General features: G+C 40.8%; 1 protein-coding gene and 1 long non-coding RNA gene across 2 annotated transcripts in view; one reads left to right on the forward strand and one right to left on the reverse strand.

Annotated features, from left to right (window-relative positions):
• prkg2l (protein kinase cGMP-dependent 2, like) overlaps positions 1-24,147 on the reverse strand; it is a 40,810-nt gene extending 16,663 nt beyond the window's left edge. The window contains exons 1-15 of the mRNA XM_027276484.1: positions 24,006-24,147; positions 22,749-23,114; positions 8,849-9,015; positions 8,211-8,324; positions 7,283-7,388; positions 6,510-6,573; positions 6,302-6,379; positions 5,600-5,694; positions 4,242-4,310; positions 3,278-3,376; positions 2,942-3,089; positions 2,239-2,375; positions 1,479-1,568; positions 420-561; positions 169-332 (exon numbers count right to left, since the gene is read on the reverse strand). Of these exons, the coding sequence (XP_027132285.1) occupies positions 169-332; positions 420-561; positions 1,479-1,568; positions 2,239-2,375; positions 2,942-3,089; positions 3,278-3,376; positions 4,242-4,310; positions 5,600-5,694; positions 6,302-6,379; positions 6,510-6,573; positions 7,283-7,388; positions 8,211-8,324; positions 8,849-9,015; positions 22,749-23,114; positions 24,006-24,127 (1,961 nt within the window). The 5' untranslated portion in view covers positions 24,128-24,147. The remainder of the gene's footprint in view (positions 1-168; positions 333-419; positions 562-1,478; positions 1,569-2,238; positions 2,376-2,941; positions 3,090-3,277; positions 3,377-4,241; positions 4,311-5,599; positions 5,695-6,301; positions 6,380-6,509; positions 6,574-7,282; positions 7,389-8,210; positions 8,325-8,848; positions 9,016-22,748; positions 23,115-24,005) is intronic.
• LOC113745046 (uncharacterized) lies at positions 19,610-24,734 on the forward strand. Its single transcript, XR_003461954.1, has 4 exons — positions 19,610-19,934; positions 23,443-23,510; positions 24,026-24,197; positions 24,587-24,734. It is a non-coding gene; the product is annotated as an uncharacterized LOC113745046 (long non-coding RNA).
• The last annotated feature ends 510 nt before the right edge of the window (positions 24,735-25,244 follow it).

Consider the following 25,244-nt stretch of genomic DNA (forward strand, 5'->3'; position numbering starts at 1 on the left):
TTGATTTGCTTTTACTTCCACAGCTCAAACCCATTAGCGAAACAGAACTAATCGTTGTGACATCCAAGATTGTGTAAAGCAAATGACTTTGCAAATGATGATTTTAAGGTTTGTTTTGTTGTCGTCTCCATGAAGTGAAAATCTCAACAGTAAGAAATGTTGTCTTACTTGCCAGTGAGAAGTTCAAAAATGAGGATTCCTAAAGACCAGCAATCCGCTCCAAAGTCATGGCCTTTGTTCATGATGACCTCTGGGGCCACATACTCTGGAGTCCCACAGAATGTCCAGGTCTTCTTTCCAAGGCCTATCTTTTTAGCAAAACCAAAGTCTGCCTAGTGAAATACAGAGGAATTAAGCATATGTGTTAATACAATACAGATACAGAAGCATTCAAACAAATATTGAGACTAGTGGCTTACCATTTTGACATAACCCTCAGCATCCAGTAGAAGATTTTCAGGTTTTAGGTCTCTGTAGACAATGCCCATTGTATGGAGATAATCAAAGGCCTCTAAAACACAACCAGCGCAGAACCTGGCTGTGGTGTCATCAAAATAACTCCTGGTAGGTTATGAAATTATCAATAAATTAATGGCATAATGTATCATGTGAATATACACAGACAAGACTAATGGTCAGTTTCAGTAAAGTACACTAGTTTTTGAACTAAAACATTATAGCATTATAGCAACTTCCAAATGACCTGATAGCACAATGTTTGGTTCAGAGAATAAGGAATTAATTCTGGGGCACATATTCAATCTGTCTGACAGAATGAATGTCACTACTTGGCCTTTGAGCCAATCTTGAATGTAACACTGTTACTTTTAAGAGATATCCCTGCTTTCATGCACATTTTCAATTTGTGCATAAAACATACTACTATAAATACACTAGAAATGTGACAAAGTATCATGGAAAAAGGTTCAGCAAATAAACCATGATGGTTAAGCCATGTGATTTAAGCAGCTACTTGCGTAGTAGATTTATTTATTATTAAAGGGACACGAACACTTTATGTGGTTGTATTAGTTTTTTTTTTTTTTTTTTTTTTTTTTTTTTGTATGTAGCAAAGGGTTAACATGTTAATATTTACAATAACATGCACACGATTTTATTAACTGCGAGACAAACTACTTACAGACATTACTTAAAGTTGTATTACCATCCTAAAGTAGCCTGATGTTTGCTCAAATCAATTTAATAGATTTGTAGGAAATTGTCTTAAGCCTTACTGCTTTTTCAAGCTGCCAAAACAATTAAAAGCTTAAGAATATCAGCTTCTCACCATACTGCAGTCACAAAGAAGTGTGTAAATACACTGACATTCTTGTTGGCAGTGGTTACAGGTGCAACAACTAGAAAAGGGAGTTAAAAAACTGCTTTGCAGCCTGACCTTGAGTTACTCTTTAAATATCAATTCCTGGTTATTTTTAGTTGTAGTGGTATAGGAATGTAGCTATAGGACCTACACTCACATGTCCCGCAGCACAGTCCACAGCTCTCCACCAAGACATGCCTCAAGTAGCATGTAGACAAACTTATCATCCCGAAATGTTCGAAATAACCTGAAATACATGCATAGGCAGCCAAGAGATTCTTTGTTAATTATTGTGTTGCTTTAAAACAAAGTAATTCACCTACTATAATTGAAACAATAACAAAACACTCAGTCTGTCAGTCTTCATGTATTGCACTGGTAATGCAATGCTGAAAATATAATAGTAGATGCACCAAAATAGTGAAACATTACAATTACTGATGCTGCAGCTCTTCAAAGAAAAAAAAAACGTTTAATGCAGGCTCTATAAATGCCTTACTATGTATGTAAACTTTACAGCCCATGAGCACTGAAATGTCTGAAGATTCTTAGATTGCATTTAACACTGAGACCCTGTAAAAACATTGAACTCATGAGGAGTGTAGTAATGAAGAGTGAACATCACATTGTAGCTGAACCTTTCTCTTTGAATGACTGCTTGCACAAGGGCTTTTTTTCCTTTTTAAAGCCATAGTCCAGATAAATCTCAGTGCAGTGGTCAGCAGCATTCTTTCAGTAGGTTCCTTAGCAACTGTACTGAGAAACCAACACGCTGACCAGCCTGCATTTTATCTTTTCCTTAAGGAATGGAGAGGTTTGTGGCAGATTGCCAACTTATCCATTCTGTAGCCTCTTCTGTTCAGCTTCTAAATGCTTGTGTGTGTGTGTGTGTGTGTGTGTGTGTGTGTGTGTGTGACCTGATGATAAATGCTGAGTTTGTTTGCTGAAGGATGTTTTTCTCAGAGTAGATGTGCTCCTGCTGTCTTGTGTCCACAATGTGCTTCTTCTTAATGCACTTTAGAGCAAAAGTAACGTCCTCATCCATCAACTTTACCTGTAAAACAACAGTCAAGAGCTCACTGGGAAGCACTATGTATATCACAGAATATGTATATCACACAAATTTAAGAAAAAAAAACTTTTAACCAACACTGCTAAATATTTAGGTATGATGTAGAAACTGCAGTCCATCTAATGACCGCTAGAAGAAATATACTTTGCTTGTAGAGAAGATCCTTGGGAAGTCTCAGACTTATCAAATGATTTTCTAGGCATGTATATATCTTCTTTGTCCTGGTGTTCAATGAGTTTATAGCCTTCCTCGTCTATATTTTTGGAGAGAGCATTCCACTTTAACAGAATTGCAGTCCATCATTTACTTAATTGAGATGCAGTCCCTGTGTGTATCTATTTTAATTGAGAATTGCAACAACACATGATGCAGCCAACTGTGAATTGGTGGTACTGTGTCAGGGATCTGTGCCTCCTGGAAATTTTGTTGCTTTGTGTCTGTCTGTACCAGAAACTTTTATGTGTCAAGTCTTTCCCCTGATTTTAGCAGGACAAACATCTCAGCAATAAATAAAATGCAGCAAAAAACTTTATGTTGCTGCAGCTTACCAGCTCCACTCGTCCAAATCCTCCCATGCCCAGTGTGGCTATGACCTCAAGCTCCTGGAAAGGCTGCTGTGGAGGCAGGAAAGCAATCTTCTCCTTCAGCCTTCTCAGCTCTTGAGCCTCCGCAGAGTCAATCTGAGGTGAGTGGGGGCTGAGAGAGGAATTACACTTTAATTACATTTGGGCCCTTCTTCCTTTTAAAGGCTAGACTGGCTTATTTGCAAACTAAACTTCAAATCAGCTTAGGAGCATTAAAATTGGTTAAGCTTATATAACCATCATTATAGGTTATAGTCATAGGTTCATTTTTGTTTTGTCATTCTGTTGTTGTCCACTTACAGGGCATTTCTCCTTTCATCACTCCTGGAAAGCTCTTCTACATATTCCTTCAGGTAAGTCTGAAGCTCCTCATATGTTCCCACCATTTGGTTGAAATTGCTGGAGAGGAGGGGGCAGCAGACAACACAACAAAAACAACTTTAATTTCAGTTTACGGAAAGTGTATTGTGTACTGTAAATCTTTCCAAAAGTTACAAACAAATGTTCAATGGTTAACATGTGACTTGTGCTCTTAGAGTTCACTGCAACATTTGATGTCATTAACCACCACATTAAAGAAATCATGTGGTGTTCCACACAGGAGTTGCTTGGGTCCACTTTTATTTCAAATTCTAATAAAAGACTTGAGGTAAGATGAGATAAGAGACTTTAATGATCCCACACTGGGTTCACTTGTCACAGCAGCTCATGTACACAAGATGGATAAGGAATTACTCTTGAATAGGAAATGTATAGAAAAAGTCAAGCTGAAGAAATCTGTTGTGAGTTTAATGCAAAATTGCAGTTACTCTAAAGTCTTTACTCACTTATTTGAGGATTTCTTGTCAGTAATTTGCCATCTATTATTAGGTATGCAAATTACATTTATCTAAGATAAATGTAACATCTACATCTATTTTATTTAAAGGGTCTGGTATATGGGTGTAGCTGGAAATAATAACTCAGCATGTTATGGAAGTGTATTACTGCCATGCCAGACACTTTCTTTTTTCTTTCTCTTTATCAGTTATCAGGTGACAAGTTTTACATTTTAACGTGACAAGCATATCATTGCCATGTTATTTCCAGCTAATTTGGATACCTACCCTTATTAAAAGATCACAACATATTGACTAGAAACGCTCAAATAAGTAAGTAAATACTTGTTTACTTTTGAATGTTACAGTGTAATAACTGATTAGAAATTGGCTGGCATGGCAGTCATATCCTTCTGTAGCACGTAAACAAGATCAGAGCTACTCACTCTCTGTCCACCACCAGGCAGTGTGTATCGTTTTCATTGCAGATGATGTTTGCTGATCGAACATCTTCACTGTAAACACAGTGAAGTACAGTTCAGCCGTATGTCTGTCCGTCCTTTGAATATATTGAATGAAACTTAACTGACGTCAGACTTCGCGCCAGTGCCTGCAGCCATCTTGTGCAACAGTCTGTAAAAGCGACAATGAGTCAGCCCACCCCCAATCTAGTTGCAGCGATATTAAGCAGTGAGGACATGATTAATACACTGGCGAATGCATGCCAAAATCCTCCCGATACCCCTGCCCAATACCCTGCCCGTACTTCTGACAAAGAAGTTCACTCAATTTTTAACTATGGCAGGCCTACAACAGGCATAAAGTTTCGCCATAATCTCATTATGCATTTGTCTGCATCTTGTCCGCTGTGTGAGTAACGTGCCCAAAGCTGACAATGTGTCATGGATCATAAAATACGTTCAATACTAAACTAAATATTCAGCCTGCATTGGTCTATGAATGTGGATGATTCTTATTGTATCTAAACAATATATGAAGAGCTTCTCTTTCTTTCAGTTCATGAAATCTCTGTAGCCGCAGCAGCTCCTCCAGTCCCGGAGAAGTGCCGCGTCAGAGAGCAGTGCCATTACGCACGGCCATTCACTGTGTTTTACCTTCATTAAATCACCTGAAAACTATATCAAGCTAACCATACAGTGTCTTGGGCCCTTTCTTGTGTAGGGGTGGAGATTGTACACTGGGTGTTGTGGGGCACCCCTGTGAGGTTGAAGGGATGCTGAAGTTGGCCTGATAAACAGCTGCCTGGCCTGTTTTATGTCTGCTACGATTAAAAAGGGAGCAAACTTCCTTGTCAGGAAAACGGTATTGGTCAGGGGTCTCGGCGGGATTTTGGCCCGTACACACAGTGTTAATAATGTCCTCGTTGTTTACTATTTGTGGGATTAGACATTTCTCTTGTAGTCTAATAACTCTGTCGCCAAAGTGGTATGCTAGCCCTTTGCTAATAGCTGTATTCACGGGAGAAAAACGAATCGACCACCATCACTTTTTTGTCCAGGAGAACACTACGACCGTTTATTTTGCGCATGCTCATAACAGCATCCTGTGCACGCAGGCACATAACGTCACCATAATATTAAAGCTATCTAACATGGCTTTGCTTTTCATATTATGAAATATGCTTAACAATATTGCTGCAACAAGATTGTGAGCGGACTGACTCGTTGTCACTCACTTTTAGCTATAGCATCCACATGTTACACAAGATGCCGTGAAGTCTGACGTCAGTCAAGTTTCATTCAATATATTCAAAGTTTCTATCCATCTATCCATACATCTATACCTGATCAGAGCTTTCTCCCCAAAGTAGTCTCCCACACCTAAGGTCTTGATTGCCTTTGGTTCAGCAAACCCCTCTGTGCTCTGAGTGACTATGACCTACAGAGAGAAAACATTGTAATGAGACACAGCAACAACTACTGTTTTACTCATTAGAGTTATACAGCTGCTTTTTTTATCAGTGAAATTATGGCATTGGTCCGTTTTGACTCCTGCTGTTACCAGTACATAAAGGCCTTATTCTTCACTATAACAGCCACTGTTGGTTTCAGTCAAATCTTAGTGTTTCTTGTGGTGCACTAAAAAAACCCATGTCAGACCAGACTTATGTTATATTTTATAGATGTAATCAAAAATGTAACTAAGTATTTCAGCATATGTTTTCAATCAAAATGAAATATATTGTATATTGAAAATGCTATGGAGACATTATTGGCCATTTGGGCTCATATTCTCTTCTCTTCCACTGATGCAAAATGAAGAAGATAACTCCTGGTATGATGTAGAACTATATAAATAAAACTGAATTAATAAAGTGGGAGGAAGAGGAACACTTTTGTGGACTACAAATGAACTGAAAAGAGTGGTTTATACAATCCCACAGACTCCAAACCTCTGGTTCAGACTCCAACCATATATTTGCCTTCATTTAAGAAAATATTGGCTTTCAAAGGGCATGTTTGGCAGGAGTGTGCAAATATCTCACCTCTCCTTTTGCAATAATAAAGAAAGTGTTCCCTTCTTCACCCTCTCGAATAATATGCTCCCCCTTTTCAAAATAGTCCTGAAAAGACAGAGGATCAGTCATTCTCTTTTCCTTTTTGATATAATTTGAAACTATTTAGTTAGAAATGAATACTGTACAGGACTAGATAAGAAGCATAAAGACCACATAAAATGTGGGAAATACTCACCACTTCGAGACAATCAACAATCTTGGCTAGTTTCTCCTCAGGCAGTCCTTGCAGCAGAGGCACACTTAAATTGAAACAAATACAAATTCATTATAGATGTTGGGAATGATAATACACAGTTAAAACATGCAATAATGTCGTGATTTGTCTAACTGAGTTGAAAATGTGAGAAAACTCTATAATGCAATGTAATGCCTGCTAGATTAACTGTATTTATGACTAACTGTAACCTTGTAACTGTAGCATGCACAATTTTTTCAATGATGCTAAAAATACTTTATTACAGTTGTTCATTGACTTTTATTAATAGACATTTTCAGTTATTTTTTGTGCTTTGACCATATTTGTAATATTCAAATATTTTGTTTATGTACTACTGTCAACTCAGCCCTGAACCCATCATGTAACTGCAGCTTTAGAACCCAACTGGACTCAACAAAACCATTAGTCACATTTGACAACCAAACCTGAAAGTCAAACCTACATTACCAATTTATTTTATTACCAACCATAAGTTCACCAATGCTACACACTGGCTACACTATTTTACTTTCCCCACTCTGCATTGTGTGTCTACTTCCAATACTACAACACAGTCTTGCCATGGATGGATCTTCCAGTCATTTATTAGTGGATGACCCACTCTACAGTCACACACCTTAAACTGCAGTGAGTACATGGCATGACCTGCTAAGTCTGAATTAGTGTGAAATATTTTTTCAGCGTTGGTTGTAGGTAAAAGAAGACACAGAGCCTATCACTTGTGTTTCTACCTGCACAGAAAGCTGAAGTACTCCTCATGTCTGGCCTTTGTGGTCCGCATCATAATGGTCTGGAAAGTCTGACGGTCCAGTGCCCAGATGTGAGACTGGGACACAGCTGGATGAGAGTGGTACCATTAACAATCATTAAACCCATTGCTTTGTCCTCATAGTGGAGGGTAGTTAGGGTCCTTTGAAATAAACTGGGTTATTTCATGGTCCACAAATGAATTAAGATTTCAAATCTCCTTTTCTTTTGGTACTGGCAGTTCATGGTGCTACTATAACATTCAACTTTAGAATCTTGCTGAAAGTAAAATAGAAATAAAGGATTTCTCAGTATAAATGACACTTTTCACAGCTTTCACGGGTTATAAGTTTATGAAAGAACTATTGGTTAAACTTCTGAATACTTGGCATACTGCAGAAGTAATGACTAGATTGTGGCTAGCTTGTGTGTAACGGGTGTTAGAGTGACAGTATTTTGCTTGATTTCCAAGAGAGATATCAGAAGACTGCATGACTGTGTTTGAACTTTGGACAGAGCCTAAAAATAAAAGATTTAGACATCCAAAAATTTACAATTTGCCTTAAAAAGGTAGAACTTTTCATCCTATAAATCTATTCAGGAATTCAGGTATTGGGTGCTACAAAACAAGCTTGTAAACATGATCATCAGCACACCCAGTAATGCATTCCCAGTAATGAGTAATTCAAAAGAACAATAAATGTCATAATAATAACTCTGTGAATACTAAAGCAGAATATATCTGATTATGTACTGTACAGCCAGCATGTCTTACACTTAACATGGATGTGCTTGTCACACACAAAATGATAACACCAGGGAATGTATGCATGTATATAATGCCAAAGGTGAGACATATTAGTAACCATAACTGATTTGGCTTTATTTAAGGGAAGTACTCCTGGCACTCACCTTTAACAGTGGCTGTTCTCTTACAGTTGTACAGTATGGCCAGTTCTCCAAACACTGTGCCAGGACACATCTCCCCCAGTAGCTTTCCATTCTGGATGACCTCTAGCAAGCCCTCTGCAGTGGGGAAAACACAGAATACAATTCAAATTCATCTTTGCATCTACATTTTTGTTGGGTGTTTTAGAAAGTCTTTTCTATCACACGATAAGAAAAACTCTTGTCAAAGTGTTGTAATTTGCCACATGATTAGGTGTCTCCTTTTCCATCCATTTTTCAGACACTTATGCAAATTAAGGTTGCAGTGGCAGTGGGCTATAGCGCTAGCCTGACATTCGTTCATAATATGGCATAAATGCAATATAATACTCATCACTATGTTTTCTTTATTGTATAATCACCTGAAAATTAAAAAAAAACATTATTTTTTTGTTACCTTAGAATCCATCATGATTCTACAGCAGCCCAGAATGGACAAACTAAACACAGACTCTGGAGAGAGCTTTTCACATTCTTCATGCATTTTGCAACCAATGTGGTCTCTTCTTTTTTCTAGCAAGGAGATGGTGGCATGAGGGGGTTGCAATACACAATACACATGTCAAATGGGAAAGTGACATCAGAGCTACACATATTCTGACCTGCCAGTACATAGAGGTAGTTTCCAGGTTCCCCCTCCTGGATGACCAGCTGTCCCTTGGTGTAAACCTTCTCATACATACAGTCCACCATCTCCCTCATGTGCTGTGGCTCCAGCTTTTTCAAAAAGTCACTGTTCATGATGGCATTGTTGATGAGCTTCTTGGTGCTGAGATGCAACAAAGAAGTAGAAACAAACAGTGTCAATTTCAAGTCAAATCAAATCAATATTAGCCCAATATCACAAATTACAAATTTGCATCAACACACAGCTAGACAGACAGACAGACACACAGACAGACAGACAGACAGACAGATTCCTACTTTTTATTAAATAACATTTTCACAGTGAGGCAGGAAAATAATGCCATTGTCATAAGCAACAGTTGGTGTAAAACTCCATGCTAAAGAAATATTCTCATATTTGTCTATGATTGCATGTTCAAACCATAACCCTCATGTATATACTGTGTACTCATGTATATACTGTATACTGTAATGCTTTTATGGTTGCTACGCCAGCTTTCACACCACCACATTAATTACTTCAGTTTCAATTTATTCAGCATATTTTTCTGAGCATGTGTTTGTGTGTGTCCCTGATTACCACATCACACAGATAATGTGCTAGTGCATTCAGTGAAAGAGAATGCTGAATGGGTCTGAGATTAGAGGACAAGGGAGACAGCATAGGTTGTGTAATTGAAACCCATAATGACCGAGACCGTGCATTTAGATTCTGTGGTCTTTTGTTTACCTCCATTTCTTTCTATTATCCTAGCATACTAATATAGCCTTTCAGATGTGGGGGGTTATTTCAAAAGCCTCCCAGAGCTGTCCCATTCTCCTGCCTCATTCTGTTTGGGGTGATCAGTTGATCAAACTGTTCAGATGAAAATGGGACAGTTTTTGAGCAACTGAAGAACTGGTTGAGTTTCATTCATCTGATCCCTAATTTTTTAGTTTTGTCAGTAGTGATGTATTTGTTTGATGTATTCTATAGTCTCAATAGTAGTTTTTACCCAGCCCAGCAAGCATGTCCAGCTGCTAGTTGCTAATTAGCTGTCATATGTGAGGTACATTAGGTACTCAGGTACCCAAGCAAATACACCAACATCTCTTTGTCTCAGTTTACCTACCTTTGTATTTGGATTCAGTCAAAACTATTTGCATACATTTTTTTTCTTTTTGTTTTTTTCACTGTTCCATGAAAATACAGAGGCACAACTCCAATTGCTAAATTTTCTCAAGTCAGGTCAGTTTGTAATCAAGTGACAACTTGCCTCTGTGTCATTTTGTTTTCATTCATTCAGTCTGACTTTATTAATAGTCCTGCATTTCAGGTACATAGAAAATTTCCATCAATTTGAATCACATAGGCTTAATATAGATTAACTAATAAACACAATGTGAAGCAAGTAATAAGATCAACATAATAGTACTACTAAAATGTGCTTCCACTACACAGTCGTGTAGTAGTAACCAGGCTTATGCATTCAATAATAATGAAGTAAATTTGTTTGCCCAAACCCAACAGTAAAAATAAAAATGCAGTCATAGTTTATTAGTACTATTACATAAATCTTGTTACTTGCTTCACGTTAAATTAAGTATTTATAAGTAAATAAGTATTAGTTAATTTATATTAAACCTATGTAATTAAAATAGATGGAAATTTGAGTGCTTCCACACTCAATTTTTTTTTTTTTTTACACACCTGTAGTGAGGATATCAAAGAAGTGGACCAGTGAGGCTGTGGAGAATCTCCAGGCGTACTCACTGGGATGTTTTCAGGACTGCTCCCAACAGTCTGGATGAGTACACAGAGTACACATCAGCTTCAAGTTTCCTTCTGCTGACAAGCCTGATGGAGATGCTTCATTTTCCAGCAGAACTTGACGCCTGCTAAAACTGCCAAAAGTACCTAGTTAAATGACCATGGTATTACTATGCTTGATGGCCAGCAAACTCTCCTGACCTGAACACCATAGAGAATCTATAGAGTATTGTCAAGAGGAAGATGAGAGACAACAGACCTAACAATGCAAGCGAGCTGAAGGCCGCTATAAAAGCAACCTGGGCTTTAATAACACCTCAACAGTGCTGTATACTGATCGCCTCCATGCCACACTGCATCGATGAGTAATTCATGCAAAAGAAGCCCCGACGAAGTATTGAGTGCCTATATATATGAACATATTTTTGAGTAGGCTGACATTTCTGTATTAAAAATCTTTTTTTTTTTATTGGTCTCATGTAATATTAAAATTTTTTGAGATACTGAATTTTGGGTTTTCATTAGGTGTAAGCCATAATCATAAAAATGAAAAGAAATAATGTTTCACTGTGTGGGTAACGAATCTATATAATATATGAATTGCACTTTTTTAATTGAATTGTTGAAATAAATTAACTTTTCCAAGATATTAATTTTTTTTTTAGATGCACCTGTATGCTAACTGCCTCCAACAAGAACAAAGTCACATGCATCACACACCATGCATCCAAAATCATTTGTCATCCACCTCTAAGAACTCAACAGTAATTTCTGTGGTTTTATATATGTGTATTTTAGCTTATGTATTTATGTAAGGCTTTGTACAGACAGCAACCATTTCCTTGTAAAGACAATAAAAATCTCTCCAAGAATCGCTACCTTATCATAGTGGTGGGGTTTGCATATCTCAGTGGTCCTAGGAGCTGTTGTTGCAATAGCCCCTGGTAGGGTCTCCCAAGGCAAATTGGTCCCAGGGGAGGTATCAGATGAAATGCAATTCAAAAGAATAAGTCGAGCTGCGGGACCCTCCCGGAGCCAGAGTGGAGCTTGCCGGTGAGCATCCGGGCCTTAGCCCACGGGGCCCGGTCGGGCACAGTCCAAAAAACGTGGAGCTGTTACCCTGTTACCCTTTGTTACTTCAAGGCTGGAATATTGTAACTCTTTGTTATCAGGCTGCTCCAATATGTCTCTTGGGCCTTGCAGCTAATTCAGAATGCTGCTGCACATGTTCTGACAGGAACCAAGATCAGAGATCACATCTCTCCCATTTTGGCTTCCTTGCATTGGCTACCTGTTAAATCTAGAATAGAATTTAAAATTATTCTCCTTACATACGAAGCTCTTCATTGTCATATCTAAAAGAGCTCATAGTACTAAAAGCATATGACTTGAACACTCGGGTGAAGCGAGGAGCAGAGCTGTCAACTAATCACCACCTGGTGATGTGTTGGATCATGTACAGATGTAGCAACTTAAAAGTTCCCACGTTTCCGTGACGGGGCTGTGACTGGTCCTTGACATGTCCTTGAAAGGTCCTTGGCTGGCCCGTGACCGAAATGTAATCCCCTGCGATGACGTAGTCAGTGAGGGCCCGACTGGAAACGCCCCTAAGCAGTCTGTGTGAAAACCAGCTGCAATGCCTCATTTGTCCACGGGGAGGAGCAGTGATGTTCCGCTCTCACCGTAGACTGTCTAAACTAAGACACATCTGAACAGATAAGCTGGGGTGAGCGGGTGACCCGATCAGCTGAGACAGAGCACAATCATGGATGTGGTTAGTGGTGCAAAGGATCATCATGATCCGTTCATATCGCCCCCCACAGCACCAAGTATTCCGCGGATCGGTTGATGGGAAAAAAACTGTTGTGATAAGATAACACTGAGCCACCGCTGCAGCCGCAACTCCATGTCACACACAACAACAACATGCCAACATAAACTTGTTATTAAAGAAAACTCCGCCCGTAACTGTTTTTTAAGAGTTATATCTGTGTGATGCTTTCTGAAGCCCGCAGTATGAAACACGTTTGATTTCTGAGTGTAGGAGCCATATATTGTTTTGTTAGATCAGTATTCTTGGTTTGATTTATTTGGTCTGGTTGCCACGGTGATGTGTGTGGTTTGGGTCACATGGGTGCCAGCAGATGATCAACATAGGTTATATTAGGGGCTGAATCACCTGCACTAGGGGAGGAGAGAGGCAGGTTAGGTAGCCGTAATTTTTGTTGACCGCTTTTCGTTTAGTTGAATGCATTGTAATACATGCCAACAGTGTACGGTAAAACCACCTTATGTCATCTTATTAAATACTTTGAAACGTACCTGGACTCATCGTGCTTCTCTAAACATCAGCGCGTTGTACCAAACATACAGGACCTAACCTCAGCCTCTCTAGCGTCTTTAAAGGATTTGGAAAGCCGCAATATTAGTCAACAAAAAAAGGCATCGATAAAAGCGATCGCTGGCAGCGCAAAGGAATCTGTGAGACGCCCAGTAAGTGCGGCGGTGCCAAACAAAGTAAGACAAAGCGCCACGCCATACATCTGTCATGGAGGACAGGTAAGCTCACCTGTGCGTGTATGTGTGTGGAGAAGGAATCCGGATTGCATTGAAGTGTCTCCGTTTGGAACATGAAGGAAGGAATGCGGGTCGGATATGCGTTGTCTGTGCATTATGTTTGCTCTGTGCTCTGAATGACGTCTGCACTTTGTCGCTCGTATGCAAAGCTTTATGATGTTTCGAGGAGGAATGCTGATGCTGGCTTGTTGAGATGAATTGTTTGGATATGTGGATTGTGCATTGTGGATGGATTTAAATGTCACGGTTCACTGAAAACTGAAAACTGAATGAAAGCGGGTTAAAATGAGTCAAACAAATGACGCTGCCTCATGCTCTGACATGGAGTCTGGGAAAAGGGAGCGGAAACTCACTGAAAAGGCTCTGGTGAATAAAATTGAAAAACTGCTAAATGAACGCAAACACGCTGTTAATAAAATTAAAGGCTTGATACCAAGAATGAAACAAAGGGGAACTGTGTCTAAGGTGAAACAATGTTTGGGGAATTTAAACATACTGTGTGAAAATGCCACAACCGCACACAATGAACTGTTGCCTTTATTCCCTGAGGATGAACTCATTAAACAAAAGGAATGGTTTTCAAGCGTTATGAATTACAGCAATACATTTCAAAAAGACACTCAAAAATGGATTGTTGAAACTGGACAAAACTCTCAGGAGCAACAGGATTCATCAGAAATGCCACCGCACTCTGTGGAAATTAATGAAGCAAATCAAATTGAGGATGAAATTAACCCATGCGACAGTGTTTCAAATGTTGAAAGCCACAAAACAGCTCAGTCTCAATGCTCTTCAACTTCTTCTGCACGTTTAAAGGCAGAAGCTGAGCTTGCAGCTTTAACTATGAGGCACAAACTATTAAAGGATAAGCATGCTTTGGAAGAAGAGGAGCAACGTCTGCGCAAAAAGAGAGAAGAGCTCGAACTGAACACTGAAATTGCAGAAAAAATGGCAAAACTTGAAATTCTTAAGATAAAAAGCACAACAAGTGGAAAAAGGACGTCAAAGGTCTCGGATGGAATGAAATCATATTTGGAAAAGGCACAATCTAAAGGGTTACTCAACATCAATGCAGATGAATTCATTCCTAAACAAACTGAAATGAACACGAATACAAATACAACTTCATATGAACAAAATCAAATGCAATTTCATATGGACCCATTCAACACACAAGATTTACGTGGACAACCAGGATTTAACACAGTGGATCTGGAAACCAGAAATGACGTTCTTGGCATCATGAGGAAACAAAACAAAATAACATCATTGTTAATGCAACAGCAATGCCTATCAGCTCTACCTAAGAGAGAGATTTCAATTTATGACGGTGATCCATTGCAATATCACACTTCATTAAAGCCTTTGAGAATGGAGTTGAGAGGAACACAACTAATAGCTGTGACCGTTTGTACTTTTTGGAACAACATACAAAAGGTCAGGCCAAAGAACTTGTGAGAAGCTGTCAACACATAAATCCAGAACGAGGATATGCAAAAGCAAAAACTTGATTAAAGGATCAGTTCGGGAATGAACAAAAGGTGGCCTCTGCTTACATGGACAAAGCCCTCTCATGGCCTCCAATTAAAGCAGACGAGGTGAAGATCCTGCAGGACTACAGCCTCTTCCTCAGAGCCTGCTGTAATGCCATGGAGGATGTGCAGTATCTTTGGGATATGGATATGCCTTCCAATATGTTGAGCATAATTAAAAAACTTCCCTACAAACTGAGAGACAAATGGAGAAACCGTGCCTGTGAGCTGCAGGAACGACACAACCGGAGAGCTAGGTTCACGGATATTGCTGACTTCATTGAAAGGCAAGTGAAAATTATGACAGATCCTGTGTTTGGCAACATCCAAGACTCCAAACCAATAATCATAAATGGAGGAACAAACAAACCGTCACAGTTTCGTCCTGGAAACAAAGGGAGCAGCTTTGCTACCGCTGTAGGCTCTGTGGAGAACCAATATCAGTCTGCAAGGAAAGAGAAGGAAATCAAACAAACGGGAAGGAAAGCATGCATCTGCTGTGGAGGAGAACACACATTAGATGTATGTGTACGGATGGGAAGAATGCCTCATGAGAGGAAAATAGGCTTCTTGAAGGAGAATGGCATCTGTTTTGGCTGTTTGTGTACAGGACACATCAGTAAAGATTGTCGAAAAAGGATTTCCTGCTCAAGGTGTAGCCTTAGACATCCTACTATACTTCACAAGGAACCCGTTAATGATTTGGAGCAGACTGACAGGAGGCCAGAGCTGCATGTTGACAACACACTGGTGTCAAGTGGTCTTACAGGGGCTGGAGACCAGGACTGCAAACTGCCTATTGTTCCAGTTCAGGTTAAATCTAACAAAGGAACCAAAATTGTCATCACTTACGCTTTCTTGGACCAAGGGAGTACCGCAGTGTTTTGCACTGAGAGCTTGATGCAAAAGCTCCACCTCACAGGGAGGAAGGGGCGCATCCTCCTTCGAACCATGGGCCAGGAGAAAGTTGTAAGCAGTAACATCGTGTCAGGACTGGAGGTTGCAGCACTGGAGGGGGACAATTTTCTCGAGCTACCAAAAGCTTACACACAAGAGTCCATGCCTGTGCACAGAGGAAATATCCCTACCGAGAAGGATATTAAACAATGGTCATATCTGAAAAATATTCACTTACCTCAAATTGATGCAGGAATAGAGCTACTCATAGGAACCAATGTTCCTAAAGCACTGGAACCGTTGGAGGTGGTGTGTAGTGTGAATGATGGACCATATGCTATCCGAACCTTGCTGGGCTGGACTGTTAATGGTCCACTGACAGAAAACAGTGGAGAGACTGTTAACTGGGAGCATCCACACATAACTGTCAACAGAGTTTCAGTTGTGAACCTGGATGATCTCTGGCAGCAACAGTTTAAGAATGACTTCCCTGAAAGCAGCATTGATGAGCAACCTGCAATGTCAAGAGAGGATCAAAGGTTCCTGGAGTTTGTCAACAACTCAGTGAAACAGGTGGAAAGGCATTATCAGATTGCTTTACCTTTAAGGAACATTGACATTACCATGCCAAATAATAAGAGAATTGTTGAGCAGCGCTTGTGCTGTCTAAAAAGAAGGTTTCAGAAGGACTTAACGTTTAATACTGAGTACAACATGTTTATAAATGACCTTCTGGCTAAAGGCTATGCTGAGAAGGTGCCAGAAGAGGAGCTGGACCGGGGCGATGGAAAAGTATGGTACATACCACACCACGGAGTTTACCATCCCACCAAACGAAAGATCAGAGTTGTGTTTGACTGTGGTGCAAGATATCAAGGAACATCACTAAATGCTCAACTTCTGCAGGGCCCTGATCTTACCAGCTCTCTGATTGGAGTGGTGACCCGATTTAGGAGGGAACCAATTGTGATTATGGCTGATATCGAATCCATGTTCCACCAGGTACAGGTCCCACCAGATGACAGAGACCTCCTCAGATTCCTCTGGTGGCCTATGGGGGATGTGAAGCAAGTACCCACTGAGCTTCGGATGAAGGTGCATTTGTTTGGAGCAACATCATCTCCTAGTTGTGCCAATTTCGCTCTCAGAAAGTGTGCAGAGGACTACGGGCATCTCTACAGTGAGGAAACAGTGGAGAAACTATTGCACTGCTTTTACGTGGATGATTGCCTTGTGTCAGTGGCCACGGAGAGGGAAGCAGTGTCGCTTTACAGGAACCTGGTTTCTTTGTGTTCTGAGGGTGGATTTTCTCTTACAAAGTGGATGAGTAATAGGCCTGAAGTGCTGGAAGCCATCCCTGAGAATCACAGAGCAAATGGCATTAAAGGGTTGAACATGGAGCTGGATTCGCTACCTGTAGAGAGAGTGCTGGGTGTGGAATGGAGCATTAAATCAGACTCTTTCAAGTTCAAGATTGTGCTTAAGGATAGACCACTTACCAGAAGAGGAATCCTCTCGACTGTCAGCTCAATCTATGATTCCCTTGGAATGCTGAGCCCTGTAGTTTTAACAGCAAAGAGGATGCTGAGAGACCTGTGCAGGAGAGGGATAGGCTGGGATGACACTGTGCCTGAGTCAGTCTCTAAAGAATGGTTGGAATGGCTGCAGCAGCTGCACCTGTTGGACAGATTTGAGGTCAGCAGATGTTTGAAGCCACCAGGCTTTGGGGAAGTTACTTCAGCCCAGTTACATCACTTCTGTGATGCCAGCGAACACGGATATGGAACAGTGACTTACCTGCTGTCAAAAGGCAAGAACTTTGAAGTACACAGTGCTTTTGTGATGGGAAAAGCTCGAGTAGCTCCATTGAAATGTGTTACAATCCCCAGGATGGAGCTTATCGCTGCAACTATGGCCAGCCGCATGGACACGCTTTGGAGGAAGGAGTTACAGGCGGATCTTTTGGACTCTGTGTTCTGGACGGACAGCACATCTGTTCTGAAATATATCAGGAACCAGACTTCACGGTTCAAAGTCTTTGTTGCAAACCGGGTCTCTCAAATCCACAAGGTTTCCTGTCCTGTTCAATGGAGGTATGTGGATACCAGCAGCAATCCAGCAGATATAGCCTCCAGAGGTGTGAAAGTTGACGTGTTCATTGCAAATGCTACATGGGTGTCAGGGCCTCACTTTCTTTTGAAGCCCGAGAGTGAATGGCCTGTTGACCAGGAAGACCTCAATCAAATTTTACTTGGCGACCCTGAGGTCAAAAGAGTTGCAGTGAATGTGGTCCAGGCCAGGGAAGAACCTGTAACTCTCTTGATTGAGTACTTTTCCTCCTGGACCAGTCTGAAAAAATCAGTGGCATGGCTCTTGAGGATTAAGAGCTGGCTCATGTCATGTGTAAGGAAGAGAAGACAGTTACATCTGACCTTTGCACCATCTGACGTCATCAAGGAACAACAGGCATCCTCTGTGGAAATACAGATGAAGGATTTTAAGAGGACAGTGGTGCACAGGAGTCTCACAGTGACGGACCTGGACCAGGCTGAGCTAGCCATCATCAAGTTCTGCCAGGGAAAGAGATTTCCAGAAGAGCTAATCAGTCTTGGGAAAGGGCAGCCTGTTAAGAAGTCCAGTCACCTCCATAAACTCTGCCCACAGCTGCAAGATGGAATCCTGAGAGTTGGTGGTCGGCTCAGTAAATTGTCTATGCCTGTGGAAGAGAAACATCCAATAATCCTAGCGAAAGACCTTCACATCTCGGAGCTCTTACTAAGGCATGTACATCAGGAAGTGGGACATGGTGGCCGTAACCATATGCTGTCTAAGCTGAGAGAGCGATACTGGATAGCTGGTGTGAGTTCAGCTATTAGGAGAGTGCTAGCCAAGTGTATCACCTGTCGCCGTTTGAATGCTCTGCTAGTTCACCAGCAGATGGCAGATTTGCCTCATGAAAGAATTGTCCCAGATGAACCACCATTCACCCGTGTGGGAGTTGATTACTTCGGACCTTTTGAGGTTAAGAGTAGAAGGAGCATAGTAAAGAGGTACAGTGTTCTATTTACTTGCTTCGCCATCAGAGCAGTACACATCGAGGTTGCATCATCGTTGGACACCGACTCTTTTATTAATGCACTCAGGCGTTTCACTGCCAGGAGAGGACAAGTTCAGGAGTTACGCTCTGACAATGGAACAAACTTTGTAGGAGCAGAGCGAGAGTTGAGGAAGGCCATCGAACAGTGGAATCAGGTGCAGATCCATGATGTCATGCTTCAAAAGGGAATCCAATGGAGCTTTAATCCACCTGCTGGCTCACATCATGGGGGAGCTTGGGAATGGTTGATACGGTCTGTTCGAAAGGTTCTTAATTCCACCCTGAAAGTACAAAACTTGGATGAGGAAAGCCTTCAGACAGTGTTTTGTGAGATTGAAGCCATAATAAACAGTAGACCAATCACCAAAGCCTCTATGGATCCACATGACCTGGAAGCATTGACACCAAATCACCTGCTACTGTTGAAGACCTCACCAACATTGCCACCAGGAGTGTTCGAACCCTCAGATATTTATGCACATAGGAGGTGGAAACAGGTTCAATATATGTCTGACTTGTTTTGGAGGAGATGGGTTAAAGAATACTTACCTCAACTACAGGAGCGTCAGAATTGGACAGGAGTGAAAAGGAATCTTGTTGTGGGAGACCTTATCATCATGGACAGCACAGCACCTCGAAACTCTTGGCCTGTGGGACGAGTGATACAAACCTTCCCGGACCGAAGAGGATTCGTTTGTCAGGTGCGGATTAAAACCCGGAGCAGCTTCCTGGACCGGCCTATCACGAAGGTGTGCCTTCTGCAGGAGGCTGAAACCGTGTGAGGACATACTGGCTGCAGTTATCACTTTTTACTTTTTTGACTGTTACTAGACTCACGTTACTGGTTTTTGACTGTTTGACTTTGACCGGTGAGACTGTGGACCCTTTGAGTCATATGATTCAAGAAGAAAGAAGATTACAGAGTGGATTATTGATGGACATTAATTGTTGATCTTTATTGTTGAAAGTCTTTTTTCATGTGTTTGTCTCCTACTTGTATGTGAGTAATTATTTGGATTAACTTAATAATTAGGGGCTGGTGTTGTAGGAGCCATATATTGTTTTGTTAGATCAGTATTCTTGGTTTGATTTATTTGGTCTGGTTGCCACGGTGATGTGTGTGGTTTGGGTCACATGGGTGCCAGCAGATGATCAACATAGGTTATATTAGGGGCTGAATCACCTGCACTAGGGGAGGAGAGAGGCAGGTTAGGTAGCCGTAATTTTTGTTGACCGCTTTTCGTTTAGTTGAATGCATTGTAATACATGCCAACAGTGTACGGTAAAACCACCTTATGTCATCTTATTAAATACTTTGAAACGTACCTGGACTCATCGTGCTTCTCTGAACATCAGCGCGTTGTACCAAACATACAGGACCTAACCTCAGCCTCTCTAGCGTCTTTAAAGGATTTGGAAAGCCGCAATACTGAGTATTCCTCTGAATGCCATAGTGGCCATATTAATAGTACAGTATACTGTACAGTATGATGGATACTGATGTCCAGCTGTGGCTTTCACTACATGCAGATTAAGAGGGAGCGACAGAGAGAGAGTGCGCAAGAGAAGAGCTTCAGTAATTATGTATAGTGAGGACAGAATAACCTAGATGTTGTTGATTTGGTAAACAGTTAACCAATAATAAATAAAATATATCATAACATTAATGACTTGTCGAAAGCTGGGCGCAGAGGAGACCACCGGGCTCTGGCTCTGTCCAGCATGGACTAAAACACAGCACGGACACTTCAGAAACTTCAAACGTCAAATTAAGCACAATACGACCGTTTGGGTTTTTGTTTTGTAAAGAACTTCGTTTGCATTAAAACCACAGGTCTCTCAGACTTCTCCTAAATATATATATGTATATGTAAATATATACTGCAAACTTTATTAAAACCAAACTAACTTGACTTATTTCACACTTGATTCACCCGTAATTCTTTCCATTTACGCTTTACGCCATTTAGCCTATGGTCACTGTTTAAATCAACAACATCTAGGCTATTCTGTCCTCACTGTACATAATTACTAAAGCGTCCTTTGCACCACTAGCCACATCCATGATTGTCTGTCCTGCATTTTCTGCTCTGATTTGTGTGACACGGGGGAGGGGCCCATCAAGTGCAAACAAAAGGTTGATACCTACATAACAAAGGGCTTCCAAAGGGCTGTTAATCACCAGGTATTCTCCCTCTTTAAATGGTGTCTTCCAACGATCAAACTGTGATCAAATATTCAATAGGAGGTATTATTGCTGTTGTTATTCTTCAATTCTTTTTGCAAATTTTTAAGGGTTAGTTTGTTGTTTACATGCAGATGAGCGAGAGAGAGTGCGCGAGCATAAGAGAAGAGACGCTTCAGTAATTATGTAAAGACTAGTGGTGGCCATAGATACTGTAGATTAATGCGCCAATGCCGGCCGGCATTAGCGCGATTAGCTGTTCCCGAAGTAAACAAAGGCAGCTGTCCAGGTGGAAGCGGCATTTAAAAAACACGAGAAAAACTCAAAAACTCTCTAAAAACAACATTGCTAGAGAGATCAGGACTCCACAGTTACAGCGAAGAAAACAAAAACGAACAAAAGAGAAAAAAGTAAAAAAGCTACCTCAAAGGCTGGAACAGCTTTGTGAATAGATTAATGGTGATATTTTTTTTTATTGCCTGATAAGAGTCTCACATTAACGCAGCACGTTAACGCAGATAACGGCCCACCACTAGTAAAGACAGAACAGACTAGATGTTGTTGATTTGGTGAATGGTGACATGTTAGATATAAACATCTTCAATTTAATTTCAATTCATGAACACGCTCAAATCATAAGGCTACTGTATAGTATGCAGTACTCAAACCAGCTGCATTTTCCGCTCTGTGATCTGTGACACTGGGAGACCAAAAAGCCCATTACTGTAAGCGCAAACACAGGGTTGAGCAACGAGGATGCTAACGAGGTGTGTAAGCTACATCATCTCCAGGTAGAACAACTGAAAATAAGTTCTGTGAGAGAAGCGCCATCTCCTGGTCATACCCTGTAATTACATGAATGGGTGGAGTTACAGTAAAAAATAGACATGCCCAGGAGAAGGAGGGGGGTCACTCCGGTCACGGGACTTGGCAGGCAGCTGGCTGGAAATCAGCTGGAAGACGGCTGCCATTCAGCTGGCGTTCAGCTTGAACAGGAACTTTTAAGTTGCTACTACTGTAGAGGGGGAGAATGCTGGACAGACCTGGTAAACCCAAATGTGTAGTGAGGGTGAACTGGGAACGTCTCGCAGGGGTCCCTGTCCACGGGGTATTCAACTCACACCTCTAGAAGAACTTTTCCTGCATTCCGTGGGAGGTTGGGGACATGGAACCTGAGTTGGCCATGTTCAAAACGTCCATTGTCAATGCAGCTGCTCAGAGTTGTAGTCAGAGGGTCACCGGTGCCAGTGGCGGCAACCTAAAAACACCCTGTTGGATACCAGCGGTGAAGAAGGCTGTCAAGCTGAAGAAAGAGACGTGATTTTCATGGACAGACTGTGGCAACCAGATTCAGTGACCTTTAGATCTCAAGGCACAGCCAGGGTGAGGAGGGTGTCCGGTTTGGGAACCTTCAGCACTCACTGGGGTGATTTGCAGCCAAGGATGAGAGTCAGTACCTCCAAGTATGAGGCCATGGTTCTCTTGCGGAAAATGATGGAATGCTCCCTCTGGGTTGGGAGCCAGTTACTGCTCCAAGCGAGGGAGTTTAAGTATCTCAGGCTTAGGGTTGGAGCTCTTCCGGGGCACTTCCAACTGGGAGGAGACCCCAGGGCAGACCCAAAACCCTCTGGAGGGACTATATAGCTCATCTAGCCTGGAAACACCTCAGGATCCCCCAACTGGAATGTGTTGCTGAGAAGAATCTGGAGCACCCTGCTAAACCTGCTGCCACCGCAACCCAACCCCAGATAAGTGGAAGACAATGGATGGATGGATGGACAATAAAAGTATGTATCTTTTAAAACAGAGATTTTGGTTAGATGACCCTTTAACTTACAGTGAGTCTTTGCGGATGGCCTTTGCGATGGAGCTCTTTGCTGCTATGAAACCTCCGGAAAAGTTCTCTGAAGTGGGTTCAGCAGAGACGCCCTCTTTTGCTTTGAGCCTCCGGTGGACCTCCACAGCCAACCTGTGGAAGCGGCTGGGACCCTGGTTGATGACACTGAAACGGTGATGGCTGTAGTGGTACAGGGTAGGTGGAGAACGGCCCAGACTATTGTTGTAGCCAATAGCATCCTGGAGCTTGTCAATCTGGGAGATCTTGGCCTCCAACTCTCTCTGGAGATGCTGTAACTGAAGCTTCTGGGCTTGAAATTCCTGGTCCCGACGTGCCAGCTCTGCCTCTAGGTGTAAAATCCGCAACCTGAAGATCACAATTAGTTCAGTCACTGAAGACGCATACAAGCTGCCTCAGAAAACCCATAATTTACACATTTAGTAAAAAATGTTGACCAAAATGTAAATGTTGAAAAATCTTTTCTGTTGCCTTTAACTTGTTTAGGACCTACTGGTATTTGCACTTATCGTGGACTTGATCTCCAATTGAAACATTGTTCAGTACAACTAATAGTACAAATTGATCATCTTAAAACAGAGGATATACTTTCTCACTAGAATCACAAAAATTATAAAGAGGTAAATAAGCTGTCTTTTTTTTCTTAATCTTGACTCTGTCTCTCTTATTTACATAGACCCTGTCGTCTTGCACTTGAACCTCTCTGGAGTCTCTGGTTTTGGACTTATCTTGGACTTCACAAAGGTGGTCTTGACTACAGCACTGGTTAAATTGACTACAGCACTGGTTAAAGCATGTATTTGCAACTACATGTATGCTGTATTTTGTCTTAAACATAATCATAAACTGAACCTAATACTATTTCCAGAACAACTTCCATATTTTTCTAGTTTAAAACAAATGAGCAAAATTGAATGGACACTGATCCAGTCAGGGATTCAAACTGATACTCCTTTACTACCTTTCCAAACCTTTCCACTGGATCTATCAAGTCATTTTATTCTCAATCAATTGGAAGCAAATACCTGGCAATAAAATGATATAGGCAGCAGAGCTGTTACAGATAGAATGCTTAAATAAATAAAACAATGAAATGCTTTTTAACAGAATGCATAGTGACAATGTCCTAATAATTTCAATTTGTTAAAATACAACATACAGAATTTACAGGCCATTCTGTTCTATTATCAGATTTTTTTCAATAATAGAGGTTGCATATTCATGATGTCTGATTCTAACCTGAGGACGTCTGTTTCCAGGCCAGGTGGGTCCGTGTGGATGGAGGCCAGGCAGCTGTTCTCCCCAGCCCGTGGGGCTTTTATCGAACCATTGCCCATGGCCAGGCATTGGCTGGCCACCATAGGAATGGACCTCAGGTCAAATTCACCACAATGACTGACTGCCTGAGTGGAACCTCTGCAACTGGGCAAGGTGCTCTTTATTTTTATCACCTCCTTTCTTAAATTCTAAAAATGTTTTAGACAGAATTTAAAATGACAGGTATGATTCATCTAGCAGTGAATATTTGCTTGACTGACAACATGTGCAGTCAGTTATTTATGGTTTTAGTGTGAAATCAATAGAATATCAATATGACAAGAATAACAATATAATAACTGTCAACTATCCTCTAAAATCTGTTTTTGTACCATGCAGCCTTTAGATTCTCCCACACAATCTACACACAGTGCAATATATATACAGAAAGGTTGTCCATTTTGTACTTACAGAGTGGCTGGGGAATGTATTGAAAATGATAATCCTTATGCTGTGAAACAATGACTATATGATCTCTGTTTCAAACTCCCTTTCCAATGCAGCTTCTCGTCTTGTCTGGTTGACATCCACAAACACAATGACACCAAGAAGTGGATTCTCTGATGAAATGGAAGTATCTGGCAACCCCTGGTGGCCTTGTGGATTTTGACACGTGGAGAAAGAGAGAGAGAGAGAGAGCGAGTTAGAGTGAGAGAGGAACAAAAGCTATATCTATATATCTTTGCAGTAGTGTGTGTGTGTATATATATAACTATCTATCTATATATATATATATATATATTATTATATATATTATATATATATATATATATATATATATATTATATATATCTATCGTTTCATTTTTCCTTTATCCTCGTTGCCATGTGCAGATATTAGAGAAATCCAGGGTTTTGCAGAATTAATTAATCAGAAATCAGTAAGAACAAAGATGGGGGCTGGATACCAAATAACATGTAAATCCTCTTCAATCTAACAAATCTGTCAGGGGACTGTGCTCAAAATGAACTAACTATTGAAATTGCAAATAAACCTTCAAATACAAACCTGCTGAATATTTTAGGTGTGAGTTAATGTTCATTATACATGCAATTCTGGGATTGACTGAGACAAGTTAATACTAGTTAGTACAAGCTAGTACTAACGTGAGATGGTTGGCCAAGCAAATAGCTTTCACATAAAATCATAATTTACTTACCT

This window comes from Larimichthys crocea, unplaced genomic scaffold (assembly GCF_000972845.2).
Source record: "Larimichthys crocea isolate SSNF unplaced genomic scaffold, L_crocea_2.0 scaffold389, whole genome shotgun sequence".
In the NCBI taxonomy this organism is placed as follows: domain Eukaryota; kingdom Metazoa; phylum Chordata; class Actinopteri; family Sciaenidae; genus Larimichthys; species Larimichthys crocea.